Source organism: Colias philodice, chromosome 29 (genome assembly GCF_061535455.1).
Source record: "Colias philodice isolate Cphi_HAF_F1 chromosome 29, ilColPhil1 Martin Lab GWU primary, whole genome shotgun sequence".
NCBI lineage: Eukaryota > Metazoa > Arthropoda > Insecta > Lepidoptera > Pieridae > Colias > Colias philodice.
Genome location: NC_143114.1, coordinates 4967721 through 4991079, shown reverse-complemented (window position 1 = coordinate 4991079; position 23359 = coordinate 4967721). Strand labels below are relative to the sequence as shown.

General features: G+C 33.2%; 3 protein-coding genes across 3 annotated transcripts in view; 2 read left to right on the top strand and 1 right to left on the bottom strand.

Moving 5' to 3' along the window:
- The window catches only part of Nse4 (SMC5-SMC6 complex kleisin component Non-SMC element 1), a 145431-nt gene that overhangs the window by 64531 nt on the left and 57541 nt on the right, over positions 1 to 23359 (bottom strand). The gene's annotated exons all lie outside the window — the stretch shown is intronic.
- Positions 208 to 2106, top strand: Polr2H (DNA-directed RNA polymerases I, II, and III subunit Rpb8). The gene is made up of 2 exons (XM_089713160.1): positions 208 to 609; positions 1346 to 2106. The coding sequence occupies exons 1-2, from the start codon at positions 317 to 319 to the stop codon at positions 1503 to 1505; spliced, it is 453 nt and encodes a 150-aa protein (XP_089569286.1). The 5' UTR covers positions 208 to 316; the 3' UTR covers positions 1506 to 2106.
- Positions 5792 to 23359, top strand: part of sim (bHLH transcription factor single-minded) — a 62866-nt gene continuing 45298 nt past the window's right edge. The window contains exon 1 of the mRNA XM_089713035.1: positions 5792 to 6099. The gene's annotated coding sequence lies outside the window, so the exon portion shown is untranslated. The remainder of the gene's footprint in view (positions 6100 to 23359) is intronic.

Genomic DNA, 23359 nt, shown 5'->3' with positions numbered 1-23359 from the left:
TATTTCAGCAATTCAATGCATTTCATCAATAAAACATTCACTGTTCTGTCCTAAATTCTTTAAATTATATACCAAAATTAAATTAAAATAACAAGTTTTAGAGAAATAAATAGTTTTTGTATAAACACATTACATCTGTATAATGTCAACTTGTCAAGCTCATACTACATAGTTTATCTGTGGCTACAACTTACGGTCTATCATTTCAGTTTTCAGTTGTCAAAATTCAAATACGAAAACAATCTTGTTCAATCGGCGTCTTCGTCCATAATTTTTGTTTTATTTATTAATTTTTATATTAATATCAGTCACCAAAATGGCAGGAGTGCTATTCGAAGATATATTCAACGTTAAAGACATGGACCCTGAAGGGAAAAAGTTCGATCGAGTCAGCAGATTGCACTGTGAATCTGAATCGTTTAAAATGGACCTTATTTTGGATATAAATTCGTGGATATATCCCATGGAGCTGGGTGATAAGTTTCGCTTGGTGTTAGCTACGACGTTGAGGGAGAACGGATATCCGGATGGTGGTGAATGGAACCCTTTAGAAACGGAGGGAAACCGAGCTGATAGTTTCGAATATGTCATGTATGGAAAGGTTTATAGGTTAGTACACATGTTATTATTTAAAATATAAATATGTAAATATAATAAAACTGAATGTTGCAGAAATGTACCTCATTGAACTGACAAAAAGAATCGGAATATTATAGAGTTAATGTTTTAGAAATACATATACTTATTTGAAAAGTACTCTTTCCAAGATAATTTTATAAACTAATTATATAGCTACATTGGAGAATATTCAGTAAATAAACAGTATAAACCTTGGGATGATGCCTTCAACTCAAAACTATAGACTAGTGATAAATATAACTTCAGTTTTACAGAATTTTCGATACTATATTAAAAAATATTTGAAATTTCTATTGACAGCAATGTCCTTTCACCCCTTTTTGGTATGCTAATTCCACCTGTGTCTAAACCTGCATAGTTATGGAATAATCAATCATAAAAACAAAAGTAGTATGAGATGTTTTACAAACATAAAAAGTAGCCTATGTAACTTTCTAGCCTCTACTATCTCCAGAAACTAAAATCATACCAAACACTCCATTGTGGCATGAAAGAAAGACAAACAAACAGTCTCAAATGTATGGGCGAACTCCGTTTCGCCACCAGAGACACCTTTTCTTTGCTATAAACCTCACGGAAGCCGAGACCTTTCCAACGAATGCAAAACTGTGGAAATTGATTGGTGCATTCTGGAGTTATAGCGTCAGGAAGGAAAACCTGACTTATTTTTATATAGTAGATGAAAGATTCTCTTATTTATTTTCAGGATAGACGGCGATGAAGGTGGCATGGAACCATCAGCAAGGTTATCAGCGTTTGTGTCCTTTGGAGGCCTACTCATGAGGTTGCAAGGGGACGCTAATAACTTACATGGCTTCGAAGTCGACCAGCACATGTATTTACTTATGAAGAAACTAGCTTTTTAGGTTAGGTTTAAGTTAAATTAAGAATAATAAAGAAAAATATTCATGGAATGCCTATGTCATATTAAAAAAAAATAGTGTGAAGTCCCATGTCCCCAAGTGGGGTAAGGGGCAGATGCATTATACATCTGTTTCACTGATCAATTTTCTTCTGGGACAAGTAGGTGATCAGCCTTCTGTGTCCTGCCAGACCAAGACATTTTATTTCTTTGTCTCCATCGGAAATTGAACCCAGGACCCCTCGGTTCTTCCAATATAACAGAGGCGGTCGCCTATGTTATATTGGAAAGACGGAAAGATAGTATTTGTTATAATAAATTTGTTATTATTACAAATCCTTGATCTGCTTATCTGCTTCTATATTGTGCGAAAATTACTGAATTGATTTTGATGGTGTACTTTTGAATTGAGAGTTTAACAGAGGTGCAAATTAATAATTGAGAATGATGAACAATTTTCACTGATAAAACTGCTCATTTACTGCAAAAATGTTATAATTTTGCAACTGTATACAAATATACATAAATTGATGTAACTTCGTTATACTTTTTTGTCAGAATGAAAAACCAAGTGTAAAATGTCTAGAAAATATGCAGATTGTACAGGTTGTATATTCAATGCACACAGAAACATAATTAATACTAGATAAGAAAAGTTAGACTCTTTTCTTATCTAGTAGATAGTATTAGTTTATTTTGTAATAATAAAGGATTTTTTTTTAATAATGAGTTTTATTTTTATTAAATAAGTACTTAAAAATTCTACCAAAAAATATCTCGATGGTATTTGTAGTCTGGTATTTGCTTTGTTTTTGAATTGAAATATTTTTTTAAAATGACTTATTAACTTGGTTCATATAAAATTAACTAGGTTTAATCTGTAAGTCCAGTACATTAAAGTATTATACAGAATTAAAAAAAAAGAAACAAGTTTCATGATTTTACAAATTCATAGTGGTTTATTTCAGCGCCATCTATTCATTGTAATACGTACCTACATATAATCGAATTAGGTTTAAATGGTAACAAAAACGATCACTAGGTAGTGCAATATTACATTATAGTTGCTGAGAATAAATACTAGATGTCGCACAAAGTATCAGATAGTTTGAAGTTTTGTAAAAATTTATAATTTATTTTGTTATATTTTTCGCTTAAAAATCTTAAAACACATTTCTATTATGGAATAATAATTTAGCAACTGACCCTTACCATTGAAATGGATTCGATCTTGATTTCGTCTTCAATCCGATTTTTACTCGTCCATATTCTACTTTTATATCCAGAATGGTTGGTATTATCACAGACTAATCTTATTATACCACGTATACAAGTACACTTTGATTCAAAGTAAATAATCAAAGGGTAGGTACACTAACATAAGTAGATCGAAATATTCGTTTGATATCATTGAGATAATAGGTATAACAGTTACGTATGGAGGAGACACCACGAACAAAATCTGTGCGCCATTTTTTTGCTCTAACATGCTCTAACATACGTAGTATATTATTATTAGTCTGTGCTCTAACTAAGTTTTAAAAATTATTATCTAGTTAGGTACTTACCGATGAAAGTTATTCCTTTGCACTTTTCCGTATTATTTGTGCAATATCGTAACACACACGAAGGCATATTTGATGCGTTTCACATTAATACAAATAAAAAATGAGCGTGCAGTTACGCCATATGGCGTATGTTGAGCGGAACATAAGTGATGTAGGCGGTGTCGTCTCCATATGTATATCTCAATGTTTGAGATTAGGTAGGTAATTTCATTGAACCCCAGGACGATCCTGCGCTGCGCTGGTAGGTAATGGTAGGTAATGGTAGGTAGGTAATTTGGTCTTTAACCACTGAAAAATAAGTATTGTTATACGTAATTATAATCATTATTGATAACATAATATGACAATCTAATAAGATTTCAAAATTACAAAAACCTATCCTATAGGATCATTATAATCCCATTAAATAGGCGTACACATTTCACACCAATTAAATCAGAATAGTTAAATCATAATGAGTGGATCAATTAGCGAACAGCCGTTGCCTACACGCGCCAAAAAAAAAATAAAAATAAAGCTTGTCATTCACGCCCCGTTCATTATAGCGCCACGTGGCAAATCAAATGTGGAACACTCCGGAACGATTACGTGCTATTATTTTAGCTTAGTCGTTCAGAATTTGAATGTTGGATAGGTATATTATTTTAGTTTAATAATTCGTTCTGAATTTGTTTTAGTTAGACTTACCTATAACTTATAAGGGATTTACAGAAAATATAATTTGCTATTCGGATGATTTGAGAAGACAGATGTTTAAATATGGATTTTATCAAAATCAAAACTTTAATGTTTTTAAAAATAATGCATTACTTCTGACACAGAACAGTAAAGTATGATAAGATCAGAAGAAAATAAAATGTTGTGTGGTTTTATGAAACCACGGTAAAAGTGAAACTGTTCGAACGGTTCCGAACACTGCTTTGTGTAGCGCATGTCGCGTGACGGTCGGCTGCCGAGTAGACCGTATACCTACTCGGCAGCCGCGATACACGCGACATGCGCTAGGTAATAAAAGTTTCACTTTAATTAGAATTTAGAAGACTTAGAAATTGGATTTAAATATTTCCAAGGTTTCTTTGAATTTTTTTATGCATTCAAGGATTTTTTTACGTTTCTACGTGTTTTAAAATATAAAATAAGAGTGCATAGATACAAAAAGAATAGGTAGGTATCTAGCTACAGAAATTCCTTAAAGTTTGTAGCCCCATTTTCCAGGTAACAAAAGGGAGAGGGCGAGGAATTGGCAAAATTTGACACAAAATGGTGTCTCTAGCTGTTGCCTTGCGATTAATTAATGAACACATAAATAAATATTAATAGGATACCTAACAGCATGAGCAAGAGGTATTTCTAGATTAAAAAAAATTATAGATCGCAATGTTATTGATGAAAATTAAAACTACATCGTCTGTTTTTTATATAAGTAGGTAGGTAGGTAGGTACCTACATATTCATAGCCCAAAGTTTAACTTGTTCATTTTGAAGAAAAGCAAAGCACACACTATGATATTAATTATTAATAAATACCTATGTCTACTTAAATATAATTCCAATAATGTTTAAAATAAAAGGCGTTTATTTATTATTATTTATTTATTTTAATTTGCATGATTGCATCATATTTATTGTTTTAAATTGTTTGTACGTAGGTAGGTAGGTACCTATGTAACAATTGTTTCGATTTGTCCTAAAGTCCTTGTCTTAAAAGTTAAAGTCTGAATTTTACGGCGCAAAATATTCATCAACATAAACCTACAGAATACTGCAGTATTTTACCATAAATAATGCCAATAACAATATAAAATCGCAATACAAAAGTCGCGTTCATTTACATTACAAGAACATCAAAGCCATTGAGAATAATCGCATTTTAAATTACGATTCAAGTATCTATTGGCCGATGCGTGTCCAATCGCTGCGCGGTAACGCGGAGGCGGGAAAAGGCAAACGTCAGATGCAAATGACGTCTGTTTATTTTTTAATAACCGGTTTCCCGCCGGTTTATTCATGGCCAGTTTCATAGTTTTTTTTATTTGTTATGCGTTAAAAGCAAATGCAGTTGGATTTACGTTTAGGTTATGGATAATTTGCATTATATTTCAACGCTCTTGCGAATTGAATGGTAATAACTTGAAGTTATTGCTGGAGATATGAGATAAAGTTACTAATATTTATTTTCATTCAAGTGTTTTTGTTCAATGATATAAATAGGTATTCTGATGCAAAGTGCAAACCAAAGTTTATTTTCAACAGGTCCAAAATGTATTTATACCAAACTGCACTTAGATAAAACTCAAAAAAATGAATTCTTTTACCTGTCTAACTAGATAGGTACCTACCTATTATCTGTATGCTCTTGGTAGACGCTGGAAATGATAATATTTATCAATAAATGACATTGATACCTACCTTAAAAAATATGGCAAATCCAATGTTAATTTTACAATGTTCAACTTTACGATAATGCTAAAAAAGTAAAAACTATAAATGATTCTTGTAGACCAAAAAAGTAAAGTCATAGGAATCAGCCATTAACCGGCTAGGTACATTATACATATCAATTAATCGAAAATTGATCTTACCCATCAACCAATCGTTAACTATAATCACTCACATCAATGTATGTTTACGCTATCGCACACCTCAGCCCCTGGATTACCCCCCTCTTCCCTAATCCCTCTGGATCGCGAGGGGGCGGGACGACGTCAGTGTATCACGAGAACTAAATGACAGCGCACGGCCTTTAATTCAATTAGTGTTCTATAGACTCTTTATCGATTAGCAATAAAAAAAAAAATATGTCAACTGTCATCTTTACCGCGTGAATTAAAAAAAAAGTTTGATCGGAATAAAAAATTCGAATGTGTTTTTTTTAATTTGAATTATTAGAGTAAAAAGTGTTGGTTTTGTAAAATTTTTAATTATAATGGATTATTATTTTAATTACAGTGTTGTGCGAAACGAGTGTCGATAAAATGTATGGTGATGTATTTATTTGATCCCGTTTGCAGCTTATCGGATTCTTATAAGGTAATGTTACAGTAATCGGCTATCAAGGTTTATGCGTATGTGTAATGTGAGTAATAAAGTACCTATAGGTAGGTACCTATGTAATAAATAAGATTCATTTTTTATAAGCCTTCTCTATCTTGCAATATGAAAGAAAAGGGCACCTTTTTTCTATCTAAATTAATTTCCATATTTGAAAACTTATAGGAGATGGTTAAATATCATGATCTTAATTACTTATAAAATATTTTTAAGTGAAAACTTCTTTACCCACGGTTGAGCACTTTTGTACCTATCTTATGAGTTCGCAACACCGACATGCATAGGTATTTTGTGAAATTTTCATACTAAAAATTCTAACATACAAGATTTCATAATGGGCATTCACGATTTTTTTCCGATAGGTACCTTTACACATATTAGTAGGAAAAATTTACAAAAAATAATCAACTAAGTATTTCATATTGGTTAGTTTATTTTACCTGTTCTACGCAGAGGGTCAGAGTTTTCTGGGTGTACGGCCGCGGAGTGCCCCCTCTGTCGGGTAAAAAAGCGGCATGGCCGACCATTCTTTTCTCTTTAATTTCTAGTACCTAATTAGAAACGAAGTATCTTATAAGTAGAATAGATAATAACTAATAAGAACGGGTTACCTGGTGTAAAAAAATGATAAGTAGGTAGGTACCTACGTATAGTCTACGAAACTCAGAAATAATGTTAATACTGTAGCTTTCAATAATTCATGAAATAAATTACAAAAACGCTTATGTAACTTCGAAGCTTACCTATTCTATCATCTATGCACTAACCACTAGCTGAGCCCGCCCAGCTGCAGTCCAGCCAGTTACACTAAAAACCTCCTAAGTGCGCGCATCTAGGGTTCCGTATAAACATGATTTTTATAAGTATGTTTGTTGTAACATTAAATTTATACTTACTTACTTAACTAGCTCTGCGACCCAAACAGTCTTGGCTTCCGACACGAGTTTACGCCATTTAAAAATGCTTATTGAAATTTTTCAATGTTTATTTTGAGGGGCTGACTGCATAGAAACTATTTAGTAATCTGTTGTATGCTGTCTGTCCATGTACGTCTTTGTACGTGTCCGTGTACGTCTTTTAAACTACGCAACGGAGATGATTGACGGCAATAATTTTTGAGGCTGGAGAACGGAGACAGTTATTCTTACGAAACGCCTTTGTCTACGCGAGCGAAGCCGGGACCGGAAAATTAGTCTCTTTATTGAATTTTATTCGAACCCGGTACTTAGAACGATTTTGCATTAAACGATGATTGAACACCAACCTCTCCTTTTCAACCGACTTCTAAAAAGATGGAGGTTCTCAATACGACTGTATTTTTTTTTTGTATGATAGACTAGATGAACCGATTTGGATGATTATTTTTGAAGTGAAACTTCTTTATCGGGGTTGGACAAAAATTTAGTGTAACATTTTTGCGTTACGCCGTACGCGTGACATTTTTGCGTTACGCCGTACGCGTGACATTTTTGCGTTACGCCATACTCGTGACATTTTTAAGGTCATAAAGAAGTTTCACTTCTTACGTGTGTAGGTACTCTAGTACACGCATACATTTTTTTATTTGAATGTGTTGCCTTCTGGTTCGTGATTTGAAGGATTTTTGTTTTTTGTTAAAAACTATAGGTACTAATTATTGTATGTTCATTTATTGAACAACACCATCATTAGAGCGGGGACTGCTTCACTCGCTTTTGCCGGATGAAACTCAAATTATGGACATAAACTAAAATGTTGTAAACGCCTCAAATTGTAATTTAATTCAAATCAAATCATTTATTTGCAATCAAACATGGTTACAACACAACAGACAACTTACATAATATATAATAACAACCTATAATATTATGATTTATGTGGTAGATACATTTTTGTGTATTACAATTATTTACAATTGAAAATGTTCTTATAACAGTTATACTGTTGGTGTATCTAAAATAAGTAAATAGAACAGTCCTACGTCATTTATATGAAAAATGGTTAAAATATTAAACATTTTATACGAAGTTCTGTAGCATTCAAATGCTATGTAAAAGAAAAATTTAAAAGAATAGAAAAACATCGATCCCGCACTGAAATTGATTATTTCTGCAGTTCTTTAAAAATTCTCAAATATTATGTGTACCTACGTACATGCTTAGATTATTGTTATCTAAGTCCTACTAATATTATAAATGCGAAAGTTAATGAGGATGTGTGTGTGTGTGTGTGTTTCTTACTCTTTCACGCAAATACTACTGAACCGATTACAATGCAATTTAGCACACATATAGAGGGTAACTTGGATTAACACATAGGATAAGTTTTATCCCGGAAATCCCACGGGAACGGGAACTATGCGGGTTTTCCTTTGAAAACGCGGGCGAAGCCGCGGGCGGAAAGCTAGTATATTATAAATCAAAATATAGGTTCATATAACGTACGAAATATCTTAAATATACATATCTTTCACATAAAACCGCATAAAACATCACTACATAGTATAAAGCAAAGTCGCTTTCTCTGTCCCTATGTCCCTATAATATGTATGCTTAAATCTTTAAAACTACGCAACGGATTTTGATGCGGTTTTTTAGTAGATAAAGTGATTCAAGAGGAAGTTTTTAGTATATAATTTATTATGTTTTAGACAAACTTAACTTAAACCTTTTTTTTCTACCTATCATCGTAATTTCAGTAAGCTTGTTACCTTTTGCCCAGGTTGCCTGGAAGAGATCACTTCTTAGTGATAAGGCCGCCTAATAAACTATACTTTTCTTGTTTTGTTTTGTATAAATTAGCAATAAGTTAAATATAATTGTACTAAATGTATAGTTTTATTAAAGAGTAATAAATAAATAAATAAATAAATTAAATAAATTATTAAAGAAGCCAAGCCGCGGGCGGAAAGCTAGTTATTGTAAGTACCTACAATAATACCATATTTGTAAAGTTATTACTCCCAAACCCGTCGGGAGCGTACGTCAAAACAGTGTCGAATTACAGCTATAAAATATTAAAACAACCTTTGTGCCCTACGACATTCCTTTTGAATTATTGTTTTTGTTCTTTGTTTCTTTGTTTAATGACCGTTAATAATTGTGTCAGATTTAAAAATAGATTTTGAAAAGAATCGGTTATATATCTTTGTTAGGTTAGACGTTAGTCAGGACTCAGGTCATAACGAATCTATAGATACCTACAAATATTATAAAGCTGAAGAGTTTGTTTGTTTGAACGCGCTTCTCTCAGGAACTACAAGGTCCGATTTGAAAAATTATTTCGGTGTGATAGCCCATTTATCGAGGAAGGCTAGGCTATATGCCATCGAGCTAAAACCAACAGGAGCGGAGCAATGCGATGCGGGTAAAACCGCGGGGCAGAGCTAGTAAATTACATAACTGCCGAATATCAACAAAATCCTTTCAGTGGTTTTCGAATGATAGAGTAACAAACATACAAAATGTAGCGTTTCCAAAATTAGTAGAATTTTGATGGGCTTCCTTAAGGAGTTTTAGGTAGGTAAGTGTACAGCTTTTTGTCTGACTGACACTTTTTTGTGAATCTCCGCAATTCGAAGCGACGCGCTTCTGGATACAACTCTAATAAGTAAACACTGTGCTGTTAGCTGTTAGTAATAATCTTAAATGTGGTTAATAAATAAGAGCAAGTGTGCGGAGCACACATGTCAGAAGTGAAACTTCTTTAGCAAGATTCAAAGATATCAAAGTCGTAGATACTCCATGACGTGACTGTATTGCCATGACGCGACCTTTTATTAACTCACAACGCGCCTAAAGAAGTTTCATTTCAAAAATAAAAAACACGTTTAATATTCAGATTTCAGAATAATAAGATAAACTTATGAAATTATTGTAATGTCACTGATCCTTGATAATAGACTACAGGCCCATGTTGAAAAAATTATGGGTCATTTGACCCACCACCTGACCTATCTAGAATGATAAGAGCATAAAATAATAAGATATGACGGCACTATGACGTCACTTGTAAGCTGTCCACCTGAGTGCAGATGAGAATTCGAAGGTTCAGGTAGAGATTTTCTCCCCTTGTCTCCATGATTTTTGTACGGCGTTGCGGAATAATTGATTAAAAGTAGTATAGAAATAGTATGACACAGATGCCGTACAAAATCAAATGACCAAATTTACCCCGGCAACTGTCGAAAAATAAAAATAAATTCCGACTTTGTGGACCACCATTTTTGTACGGCATCTGTGTCATACTATTTCTATACTGCTTTTAAGCCATTATTCCGCAACGCCGTACAAAAATCATGGAGACAAGGGGAGAAAATCTCTACCTGAACTTTCGAATTCTCACCTGCACTCAGGTGGACAGCTTACGAGTGACGTCATAGTGCTGAATCTTATTATTTTATGCTCTTATATCATTCTAGATAGGTCAGGTGGTGGGTCAAATGACCCATAATTTTTTCAACATGGGCCTGTAGTCTATAAGTGTACGAAGTTTTTATTGAATCTATCAGTTTAAAGTGGGTAAGTCCAAAGGAGTCGGTTATACATGTATAGACATACTTACAGCTGGGTCCTTCTTAAGAACGCAATAACCATAATGTATAATTATGGTACCTACTTACCTATAATATGAATTTGTCAGTCAGTTCAATTCACGGCGTAAACTGTCTGGAAATAAGAGGTTAAAAAAAGGTTTCAATTTATTAAAACTATTAATTTGTGAAGTAATCAGCTTTCCGTTCCAGACTGATTTTGATAAGTCTCCATCAGGAAAATAGAGCTTTTTCCTTTTTTAGATAGAAATATTATCTAAAACAAAGCCGAAACTCAATACCGTTACTATCGTAACTTCAAACACACCCTTACCTTAAAAAAGCGTCAATTAAATTGACAAACAAGCAAAATGCAGCGCAAACAGAACCTTAGCACCCTTCAAGGGGTGAGATAGGGCACGTAATTCCCCGCGCTCTGATTGGTGGAGGCCCCCAGCTGCCACCCTGGTATCGACCAATGAAACGCCAGAACGGCCACCCCGGCCAATGATTGGTCGTGGAATTTTAAAAGAAGAATCATGGAACGTTGCTCTTTTTTGAGAATTGTTGGATGTCTATTTGGATTGAACTGGTTTTTTAATTTTTGATAATAATGTGTTGTTTGTTAACGTTGTTGGGAATGGAGGACTGAGGTCGAACGATTAGTCAACACTAATATTATAAAGAGGAAAACTTTGTTTGTTTGTTTGTTTGTTTGATTGTAATGAATAGGCTCATAAACTACTGGACCGATTTTAAAAATTCTTTCACCATTCGAAAGCTACATTATCCACGAGTAACATAGGCTAGGTTTTATCCCGGAAATCCACGGCCGGAATCCAATCCAAAATTTGAAAACGCGGGCGAAGCCGCAGGCGGAAAGCTAGTGCTATAATATAATGATTAGACATCGGATTATATGCACTAATAACAAAATGCCAAAATATTCATGCAAATATGCACTAAAAAAAGGCCGAAATATGCACTAAAAACGACTGATATGCCTAAAATATGCACAATACAAAATCAAAAAACGAGGAATAACACCTGGGCAGGTGCGAGTTGGAATCGCGCGAGGGTTCAGTATGATTGTGTATGTATGATTTTCGAAATACTTCCTTCATAATATGTGCTATTATAAAACGTTAATTCTAACAAAATTTCATGATTCTGCGTCACGAGAAGTACCCCTAAGTTTTGATTCCTTGAGACCCTTTTGAATGTCGAAAAAATACAGCAAAAATGTCTGTACATATATGTAATATTGTCTTGACAGACAGACAGATATACAGACAATGAAGTAATCCTATAAAGTATAAGGGTTTCTTTTTCCCTTTTTCGTTCGGAACCCAAAAAAAGGAAATGATTTAGGTATACCTACCTATAAAGCTGCTGTGCATTTAGCTGAGCTTTTAGGCTCAAATAGACATATTTTTCGCGGTCTTATAAAAACCGACAAGCAATTCCAATTATTCTTTTTGATACAAATTCGCCATATTATGTATCTATGCTAAATAAATATTTACGTTCATCCAAAAGTAAATTCAGCAAGATTGAATATTCTCCTAATCTCAAGATAAATACCTACATATTCAAATAAAACCGAGAGTGTTCCATTAGATTGGAATTACAGTAAAGCCGGTATGAGTGGTGTATGTTTGTTCAAAAATTATCGTTCCTCTGTAAACGCGTGCGCCGAATGATAACGAGGGGGAGTAATCGTTTGCGGAATATTTAGTATTTACTTATGCGAGAAATAAACGACTAAACCATACCAGGGGCCGTATTATGACCTCTTATTTCCAGACAGTTTACGCCGTGAATTGAACTGACTGGCAAATTCATATTATGATCGCAATAACCAGCCATAGTTAATAACCATTCAATTTGCCAGTCAGTTCAATTCACGGCGTAAACTGTCTGGAAATAAGAGGTCATAATACTGCCCCAGGCGAGAGAAAAAAGTGCTAGTCGGACTGCGCACTGAGGCTGTGACCGACGGTTCCGTATGAACCTGTTTTTGAAGCGAACCTTCTTTAAGCGCGTTGAAAGTAAAATTTCAAGGTCGCGTCATGACAATGCCGTCACGTCATTGAGTAGGCGACGATTTTGGTACCTTTGAATCTTGTCAAAAATTTTCACTTCTGACACGTGTAGGTACCTACTGGGCACACACGCTCTTTTTGCACGCCTCATAAGCGAAGCGTTGAGGTGGGTACTACTGTCACTTCGCGCAAAACATCTGATTTTTCAAACTTAAATGTCTTTATGTATCATACATTGCACTTGTAAGATAATACATACACACACATATTAAGAAAAAACACTATTTTTAACGTTCATGATATTTTTGATGTCATTTTTGTTATTTAAACTAGTTAAAAAACAGTTTAAAAAAGTTCTGCCTTGGACGTCCGTGTGTCTGTATGTGCGGATCCTTTTTCTTGTTAACACGATAGCGACCGAAATACTTTACTAATCGAGTCTTTTTTTTTCTCTTACGCTTGAGTATGCTCAGGAATAGAACCCTTTCATTTTTCAGGGTCTGATTCGATGTGGTTTAATTGTTATTAAATAAACAAAAATAATAATTAATAAATATTTATTAAAAAAAAATTATGAGGCGTGCACTTTTGGATTTTCCAAATTATTTATTATCTACTATAAGCTTGCCGCTTGCGGCCTCGCCCGCGTTTTCAAAGAAAAACCCGCATAGTTCCCGTTCCCGTGGGATTTCCGGGATAAAATCTAGCCTATGTTGCTCAGTTACGATACAGCTTTCTAATGGTGTAAGAATTTTTGAAATCGGTCCAGTAGTTTATGCGTGAAAACCATACATACATAATTACAAACCTTTCCTCTTTATAATCTTATACATAATATATAAAATTCTCGTGTCACAATGTTAGTCTGCATACCTCCGAAACGGGTGGACCGATTCTCATGAAATTTTCTGTGCATATCGGGTAAGTCTGAGAATCGGCCAACATCTATTTTTCATATGTACCACGGGCGAAGCCGGGGCGGACCGCTAGTATTAGTATTTAGTATAGATGTGTTGAATTTGTAGTATGTGATAAATTTGGCGAAGCCGCAAGCGGCAAGCTAGTATGTGTCTACCTCTTGTCTACCTACATAACTGTATATATTTGTACGAACGTTAAATTATTCATTTTGAATTTATTTTAACAAACGCCGAATAGAATTAATCGTTATGGTCTTTTTATTTATTTTAACTCATTGATAACACGGATCAAATGATTAGTAGCCCTATTAAATCATTCCCTATTAAGTCATTCCAAAATCCTATTTTAAAATGTTTAAAAAATTACCATAAACAACGTTCGTCAATCAAAGTATTTTAAAATCCTTAAAAATCTACCATAAACATTCAAACAACGCAGCTGGCATGTGATCAATTATCTCTCTGGGCGGAGCGAGCCTGGCCCCGCCTTCACCTGTATTGATACCATAGAGTACAGACTACAGAGTATAGATTATAGAGTTTTGTGTCTATGATTAGACTTAATATTTGCTAATCGATACAATGTTATATAGGCTAATCCTAAATTAGCGTTATTTAATTGTCTATAGAGCTTTGTGTCTATGATTAGACTTTATAATATAAGCTTATCGATATTTGTATGGGCTAATCATACATTAGATAATATTGGAGTTGATATGGGAATTGATTGAGATAAATAAAAATTCAATAGACTATATTTTTTTTCTATGATTATTTATTTATATTTGCTCTTTGAATTGTTGATATGGAAATGTGTCTATAGTAGGTATATTCAACTCATCTAATTCTGTGACAAAACAGAATATGAAAAAAAAAACAGGTTAAACTTTATAAATTTTATTTTCATTTTTAATAGGAACATTAATCAATCTTCTATTTATCAAATGGAGCAAGTGTAATCTTAACACATATGAATTAACTCAGCGTAAAATGAGCTTAATCAAACCGCGATGACTTGTCTAATTCTGTGACAATCACCATAATTCGGTGATAGTACTTCTCTAATTCTGTTATAACCGAATTAAGTGAGTATTTATTATTTTTTAACACAAAAGTAAAAAAAAATACAATTAATAAAAATATAAACATATTGAAAGTAATAATTATGTATTTATTTATCAATGAGAAATTATCAAAAGAGGGGAACCATAAAAAATTAATATTGGACATTATAATTGTTTGTGTGAACAGTGTACAGACTCATTTTTGACTGCAGAATATTTTGAATTGCGGATGTCAGCGTTGTTTCATTATATTTTCTATTTTTATTTTTGTCTTCCTCCATGCTGTCTAAAATAAAAAAAAATAACTCACTTAATTATGTGATAAAAAAAATAACGGACTTTTTTAAAATGCTTGAAAGCGATCCTACTTTTAAACCTGAGTAAAAATAAATATTTTCTGACTTAAACGACTAACGTATACGTACTAAAAACAATTATTTATACACGAATTGAAAATATTAAAAATTTGCTTGGTTAATTCGGTGACACTGTTTTGAGTTGCAATCTTGAAAATCGTTAACTTTTTGAACCCAGGAAATAAGGTATTATGCAAAAACAAATGAAAAATTACTAAAACCTTTATCGGTATCAACAAGAATATGTTTTTAACAATTAATTGTCAAAGTATCATGAACTTACACTCACCTTTTCTATTTAAAATTAATTAAATAATGACAGCACAGTTGCACGCTACCGGTGAAACGTCAAACATGGCGACCGCAGTGACAAATCTCGTGATTCTTACCATCTCACCCGCACGATTTTAACAAAAGTTTGTACACGAAAAGAAGCTTTATTACCATACCATAGGGTTAATTTTAATGTATTGGATTTTACTCCTATAACGCTATAAAAGAGTCCAAACGTTGTATCTCCGAATTAAGTGAGTCACATAATTAGGTGAGTTTACCCTACCTACCTACCTACGGTCTGTTATAAGACTTTTTATGGGCTTATCTCATTATTTTTTCACTAGCTGTGCCCCGCGGTTTCACCCGCGTGGCTCCGCTCCTTTTGGTCTGAGCGTGCGGTGATACCTATACCTATAGCCTTGCACGATAAATGGGCTATTTATCTAACACCAAAAGACACATCGGGCCAGTAGTGCCTGAGATTAGCGCGTTCAAACAAACAAAGAAACTCTTCAGCTCTATGATATTGTAAGTATCGATTTCAACAAAACACTACTACAAATTCCCGTCGGCACCCATCCGACTTCCAGCCGCGCTAACATACGCTTACCCTTTACGTCTGTTTGGCACAAACAATGCCGCTGCTGGTGTCGTTAATGATGCGATTCTCACGCCGCAGTAGGTCGCTTAATGAATGAAATGAATAGCGGGTGGTAGGTGGGTGGGAAAAATATTTATGAATTGATTTTAAAGTCATTTTAGGGAAAATAGTGAAATAAGCAGAGCGCTGAGACAAACGAACGAATTTTGTCTGGATGGGAATTTTGGTCTTTGTCGTCGTCGTCGTTGGTAATGTGACCGAACCATTACTAAAATGTCATGACTCATGAGCTTATGTCAATAATAATTAGCGATAGCAGTTTATATTCCTTAGCATTTATTCTATTCTCTGCCATTAGTCTCGACCTGCAGAAATATTTATTTATTTATTTATGACACTTTATTGTACAATACCAGTAATAAGAACATATATAATTTAACATGGAGAACATGAATAGGTATGGTGTGCACAATAGGCGGCCTTATTGCTTAAAGCAATCTCTTCCAGGCAACCATAAAAATAATAGACATGTACGATGCTGGTGATGCTGCATGAAATATGCCGAGAGCGTTGATATTTTTTTAGGTTTTTTTTCCGTATCAGAGCTTTTCCCTACCTAGGAACTAAAAAAACATTCCCATTCATATTGTACCTACCTCATCTAATCGTATCAAAATAGCATGTTTTTTTATAAATATTATATGTTTGTATGGGGTGTAAAAATGGGTATAAATATTTTAACGCAAATACACAAAAACACATCCATACTAATATTATAAATGCGAAAGTAACTCTGTCTGTCTGTCTGTTACTCAATCACGCCTTAACTACTGAACCAATTTGCATGAAATTTGGTATAGAGATATTTTAATACCAGAGAAAGGACATAGGCTACTTTTTACCCGGGAACATAGGATAGGTTTTATCCCGGAAATCCCACGGGAACGGGAACTATGCGGGTTTTTCTTTGACTGCGCGGACGAAGTCGCGGGTGGAAAGCTAGTATTATATAATTATAGGTAATTTCTTTCTTAAATGATCTTAAAAATTTACCTAACTTAAGTTTAAGTTTACGTAGGTACTTTCCTTCAACTGAGATTAATTAATGAAACTTTGAAAATATTATATACCTAGATATATATAATCATTATCATTTATCAGCAAAATTCTTAGCAAAACCACGATTTACAACTGCGAACTAACTTCCATTTACGCACGTACGATTTACATTGGCATTCGAATTAACAATTATGTGACGTCACAAAAATGTTCTCGTCAAAACAAATGACGGACTTTAGACAAATACTTCTTTAACCCCTCAGCTGTCGCGGCGCGCCGCGTCAAAAAGGTGCTGTCTGTCGGAGAAATTCGAGCGGTCGGCGCTGATTTGCCGATTTTTTTCGATATTAAAATTTGTGATATAAACTTTAACCTGTGACACTCTTGTAAATTTTGATGCTAACTAGATAACCAAACTTTATATTAGTTACCTTACTTACTCCCTGGCATGTTTATTTTATTTATTAGAACCATTTTTTCCCACACATTTTGAAAAAATACGACATTGTTAAGAAAAATACTCATAATAAAATAATATCAAGGTATTTTAGATTTTTATTTTTGTATTTTCACACTAGAATAGACAATCTTTTGAGTGAATATAACAAAAACATAGGTTTATTTTATAAAAATTCGAGAAAGTTGAGTATGAATATCATCGTTTACGCATGAAAATAAGTGGACGCGATCTCCACATATGTTCATACAAATACAGACATTACAGTCTGCTCCAAAATTAGAACATTTCAAAAATTTTTGCTACTTTTTTTTTATTTTTATTTTAATCAAAACTAGATAAAAACTAACAGTAATTTTTACTTTTTTAAAATATTTAGGTTTTTATTAATGTTTAAAAATCGTCTTATTCCTAAATGACTTCATTCTTATGGTGGACTTTGTTCTAACGTCTGTATGTATAACGTCTCCACATCAATTTTAATTTTAATTTATTTTTTCTTAAAATTAGCGATTAAGAAAATATTTTTTGTGGTAACAATAGCATTATGAAGAAATGCTTTTTTTTCTTTCATGCTCTTAATTATTATAATATAGTACCTATAAAATGAAATGTTGTCCAACTACAAATCGAAAGGCACTGTATCCATACAGAAAAATGTCTAAGCTGTACAAAAGTGAAATCTACATTTAATTATACCATAACTTAATTATAAACCGTTACATTTAACTTATAAATCAAAAATTTCGGAAATTCGAGTTTTAAATATTTTTTATAAAATACAGCTTATGTTAAGGATAAAAATCAATAAACTTAAAGATTCAAAATAAATAAACAATTATTATACATCTAAATGTTTTATTTACTTAAATAAATTTTACTTAACTGACAGAAAAAAAAATTCTTATGAAGCTTTGTGTCTGTACTATTTATATACTCATGTGGTTGTAATGTGTGGTGTTGACGCCAACATTGGCCAATAAATAGGAATATTTGCAACTTAGCATAAATAACGTTAACTTCTGTTCATTTTATCTTATACATCCTTAGATCATTAAATAATGGATGGAGTACGCTGGCAAATGTTCTAACTAAACTTTCTGCTGATTTTGGTGCGGGGAGGGTAACTCACACTGATGAAACACAATGAAACATAATCACACATTCACAAAAATAATTTGTGTCACGAAAGTCGTAAAAATTTACGACCTTTTAAGCGACGAGTTTTTAAATTCAACTCTATCACTAAGATAATAAAGATTAAATTTGTATTTCATTCCAAGATAGTCATGTGGAGTGGGGTTCAATATCGCGTTCTAAATTCAACTTTATCACTTAGGTTATAAAGATTAAATTTGTATTTCTTTACAAGATAGTCTCGTTAGGAATGCGGTTCATTAAGGCGTTTTAAATTCAACTTTATCTCCTAGTTCATAAAGATTAAATTTGTATATTTTCTTTCCATGATAGTCTCGTGGGGCCGCATCAATGATCGAGTAAACATGACTCGATTATTTTTCTTGATCATATCGCTAAACGATACATCGACGATTATTAGAAATTGCATTTTATTAGAAATGTACGTTAAAAAAATAAAAAAATATACACAAATGAAAGGTTATTCCATCTTTTTTAATATTCGACATGTTTGAATTGCTTCTGCAAGACTTGACAGTACAAAACGGCATTTTTAGCGGAGCACTCGCAGACGTCCGTTCGACGTTTTACGAATACGCAGAGTGCTTGTAATCGATTACGCAAGTAGTTTTTATGAAAGGATAAGATTTTTCGATGAAAATAATCTTATACCTCGGCAAAAGGGGAAACGCCTGCGAGTGTTATCCATTACTTAATGATCTAAGTATACATCGGAGTTCGGACACAACGACCGCCTCGAGACGACGATTTATTACCACGAGGTTCCACTTGAATGTGATCAGGAAAGTGATGAACGCTATCCAATCTAGTTGTACTTCAATACATGCAGTATTTCCAAGCATATTGTAATTAAGATATAAACTAATCGGTAAAATTGTATTAAAATCGGTTCAGTAGTTTAGGGAGTCCATAGTACACAAACAGCATGAAACTTAAAAAATATTTTGATTGGAATAAAGTAAGACGTGTTATGTGTAGAATTTCATGAAGAATCCTGGTATCAGGAATTAAAAGCTGTAAATTCCCAAACACTAATCGTGTTAGTATTATTATCTGTTCATTTGACAAAATATACAGAGTTATATTTCTTGATTTCAAATACTGTTACGTCCTATTGTTAAAGTAAGCCTTGGAGTGTCTTGTCTTCCATTGCCATAAGAATCGTTGTTTGGATCCATTTGAATTCTCTTTTATTGATACTCAAATGCTTACGAATCAGAAAAGGTTATTCTATCAAATACAAATTTTTATTTTCGAAAGAAAATTAAAATATCAAGACGGAAGTTTATTTTAGGGTTACCTAACAAATAAGTTATTATTGATTATGTAGTTTAAACAGCAATGTGATATCTTCAAATAGAAAAATTGCATTCTTCTTCTGGGTAATAGAAGCAGTTTTGACACCAAAAGGCAAAAATACAATAATTGTTATCGCTAGTCATTTACAAAATGAGAGGGTAGATTTATATTTGCAGGCGTACTGCAAATGATGTATTTAATTCGTTTTATTAAATAAGTAATGTTCCAAGGCTATTTAAAGTCATGAATGCAAATAAAAATAATCTTCAGACAGCGATCTACATCAGCTTTAACATTCGGCCTACAAATGTACTACATATAGTACATAAGAATAAAAAACCGGCCAAGTGAGAGTCGGACTCGCACACCGTGGGCTCCGAACAAACCAATTTTTAAAGTGAAACTTTTATTACATCGTCTCAAACTTTTTGGTCTGTGTAGCGCATGTCGCGTGACGGTCGGCTGCCGAGTAGGTATAAGGCAGTGTTCGGAACCGTTCGAACAGTTTCACTTTTACCGTGGTTTCATAAAACCACACAACATTTTTATTATGTTGTAACTCCGAAATTTTATGTTTTTCGAAATTATTCTTCAATCTGCGCTATAAGACCTTATTTTACCCCAATTTCAAAACTCTACGTACACGGAAAGTACCCTGTAGGTGTCGATTCCCTTGCGAATGTCGAAATTTGCAGCATAACCCATTGAGCCCCGAACGGCCCGATCGGTCCACGATACAATAGATTTTCTATTGTGTCTGTGATTCCGGGGCCTGAGTTAATAAACGGCTTTATCTTTTGATTGCGTTGGTTTATAAGTTTGATTTTTTCACAGCTTCAATCGACTCAAGTAATCAATATAAATTTCAGTTTAATGTCACATCACGCGTTCCTGTGAAAATGGGTCTTGACAGACAGATGGGCAGATGGGATGGACAGACGTGATCCTATTAGGGTTCTGGACCCTTAAAAACCAAACCATTTGGGATGCAGCCATTAATGCTGCAATTTTTAGCAAATTTTGACTTTTGCAATGGAATCAAAACCGACAGGGTACTTCCCAAGTACATAAAATCTTTAAATTTGGTAAAAAGCAATGTTTTATAAAACAGATATAAGAATAATCGCAAATAACATGATTTTTTTAATTACACTTTATATAAAAAAAAATAATAATTTCAACTTACAACTAATGAACGGCTACATGTATTAACTTGATATTCACATTAAAAACTCAGATTTATAATACACTAGCGGTCCGCCCCGGCTTCGCCCGTGGTACATATTTACGTTTTCTCTACATAAGAACCATCCTCGTACTTCAAGGAATATAATAAAAAAAGAATTATCGAAATCGGTTCAGCCTTTCTCGAGTTATGCGCTTACCAACACATTTTGCGATTCATTTTTATATACATACTAGAGGTCCAACCCGGCTTCGCCCGTGGTACATATTTCGCAATAAAAGGTAGCCTATGTCCTTTCTCGGGTATCAAAATATCTCCATACCAAATTTCATGCAAATTGGTATGGAGATATAAGATTTAAGACGCAATCAGAAGAAATAATATTCATATGCGGCATATTCTGAAAACCGCAACTACTAGCAAGGGAATCAAAACCTACGGGTCAAAAGTTAAGTGGACTTGGTTAAAAGCAAGGTTTTACAGCACAGATAAAGAAAAATTCACTAAAAACACTAGAAGTTAAAACATAATAAAAAGTAGGTTTGTTCGGAGTCCTTGAAGCGCGAATCGTATTGAGGTTCAAAACTATAAAAAAACATTCTTCCAGTTTTAAAGAAATAACCCCAAAATATGTGTAAAAACATCTTTGGACTATCTGGGTCATAAATCAAAAATGACAACTCCCGTGTTGTCGTTCATTTTGAAATTGTGAGACGACAGAAAAACAAAATAAAAACAGAATCAAACATAATATATGCTAACGCAATCAAAAGATACAACCGTTTATGCTGCAAATTTTCGTAATTTTCGACATTTGCAAGGTTATAAAAACTTACAATAGCAACGTCTTATAGCACAGATAAAGAATTCTAAAATATGAATTAAAAGATACCTACAGCATAATTAAAAAAATAAGTTTGTACGAAGCCCTCGGTGCGCGAGTCCGACTCGCACTTGGCCGGTTTTTTATTTTTTCAGAAACATATGGTTCCCCAATAAAAAATAATATGTTGCATTTGTATTAAGGTAAGAATATGTTGTACAATTAATGTGTTAAATTTCTTTTCCAGTTTGTCCTACACAAATTACATAGTAACATAGTCACTTTAAACTCAAACTCAAACTCAAACATTTATTCATTCAATTAGACTTCTTATAGAAGCACTTTTGAAACGTCATTACATATTTTAAAATTTACCACCGATTCGGAAAACAGTATCTACGGAGAAGAACCGGCAAGAAACTCCATAGTTGCTCTTTTAAATCATGTCAGTTTTACAATTTTACAAAATACATATAACATTATAATATATTATAATAACATGCCAAAGAACTGTCCTTTGTCCTATATATAGGTCATAGTGAAAACCATTGTTCCCGATGTAGGTTTTTTTTACTATTTTTCCAGCATATAATATACACTTTTAACCATAATATACTAAAATTATAGGAATTCCATAGAGGTTACGGACTATAATTTGTATAGTTGATTATATCGTATTAAACCTGAGGACAATAAATACCACAAAAACGATACCCATCAATATAAACAAAACATATGTATGAAGACGAACAATAAAATTTTTCAATTTCATACAATATGCGAACATCCTGTACGCGAATTTTACGGGGAAATTATTGTCGGTTCTGAATTGAAAACGAAATATCTTTAAAATGGAACACAGTATCAAATTTTGAATTATATTATAAAAATCTTCATAAAATTTCTTGTAAAATGATGTAAAAAACAAATAAAATATTAAAAATAAAATACGATTAACCAGGGGTCAAAAACTAAGCAACGTACAGTGAAATGGTAGATACATATTTGGAGCCATTATTTGTGGTATAATTATTGGTAATTTTCATTATTTCGGCACATAAACATTAGGATATATAGTGAATAATAATAAAAAGAACAATAAATACTTACCGTTTATCAACTTTCCGCAAAATTTTACATTTTTTAAAATTTTAAAATTTAAAAGTTACTCGACTAAAGTATGACATAATTACTGTTATATTTCGAATATTTATCGGTCAAATTATTAAGTGATGGACTTTAAATATTCAGTAATTCATAAGCTATCAACTAAATAGTCGTTTATGCAGATTTGAACTATATTTGCGTTACAATGAGCTAATTTCCAACCGGCGATGATTTGGCACAGATCTGTGCCACGACAGACAACGGGTACAAAATTTTTGGCTCAGATCTGTGTTCCGACAGACGAGGGTTTAAATTCATTTATTAACTTAAATTCAACTAAACATTTTCTATACTAGCTGCGCCCCGCGCTTTCACCCG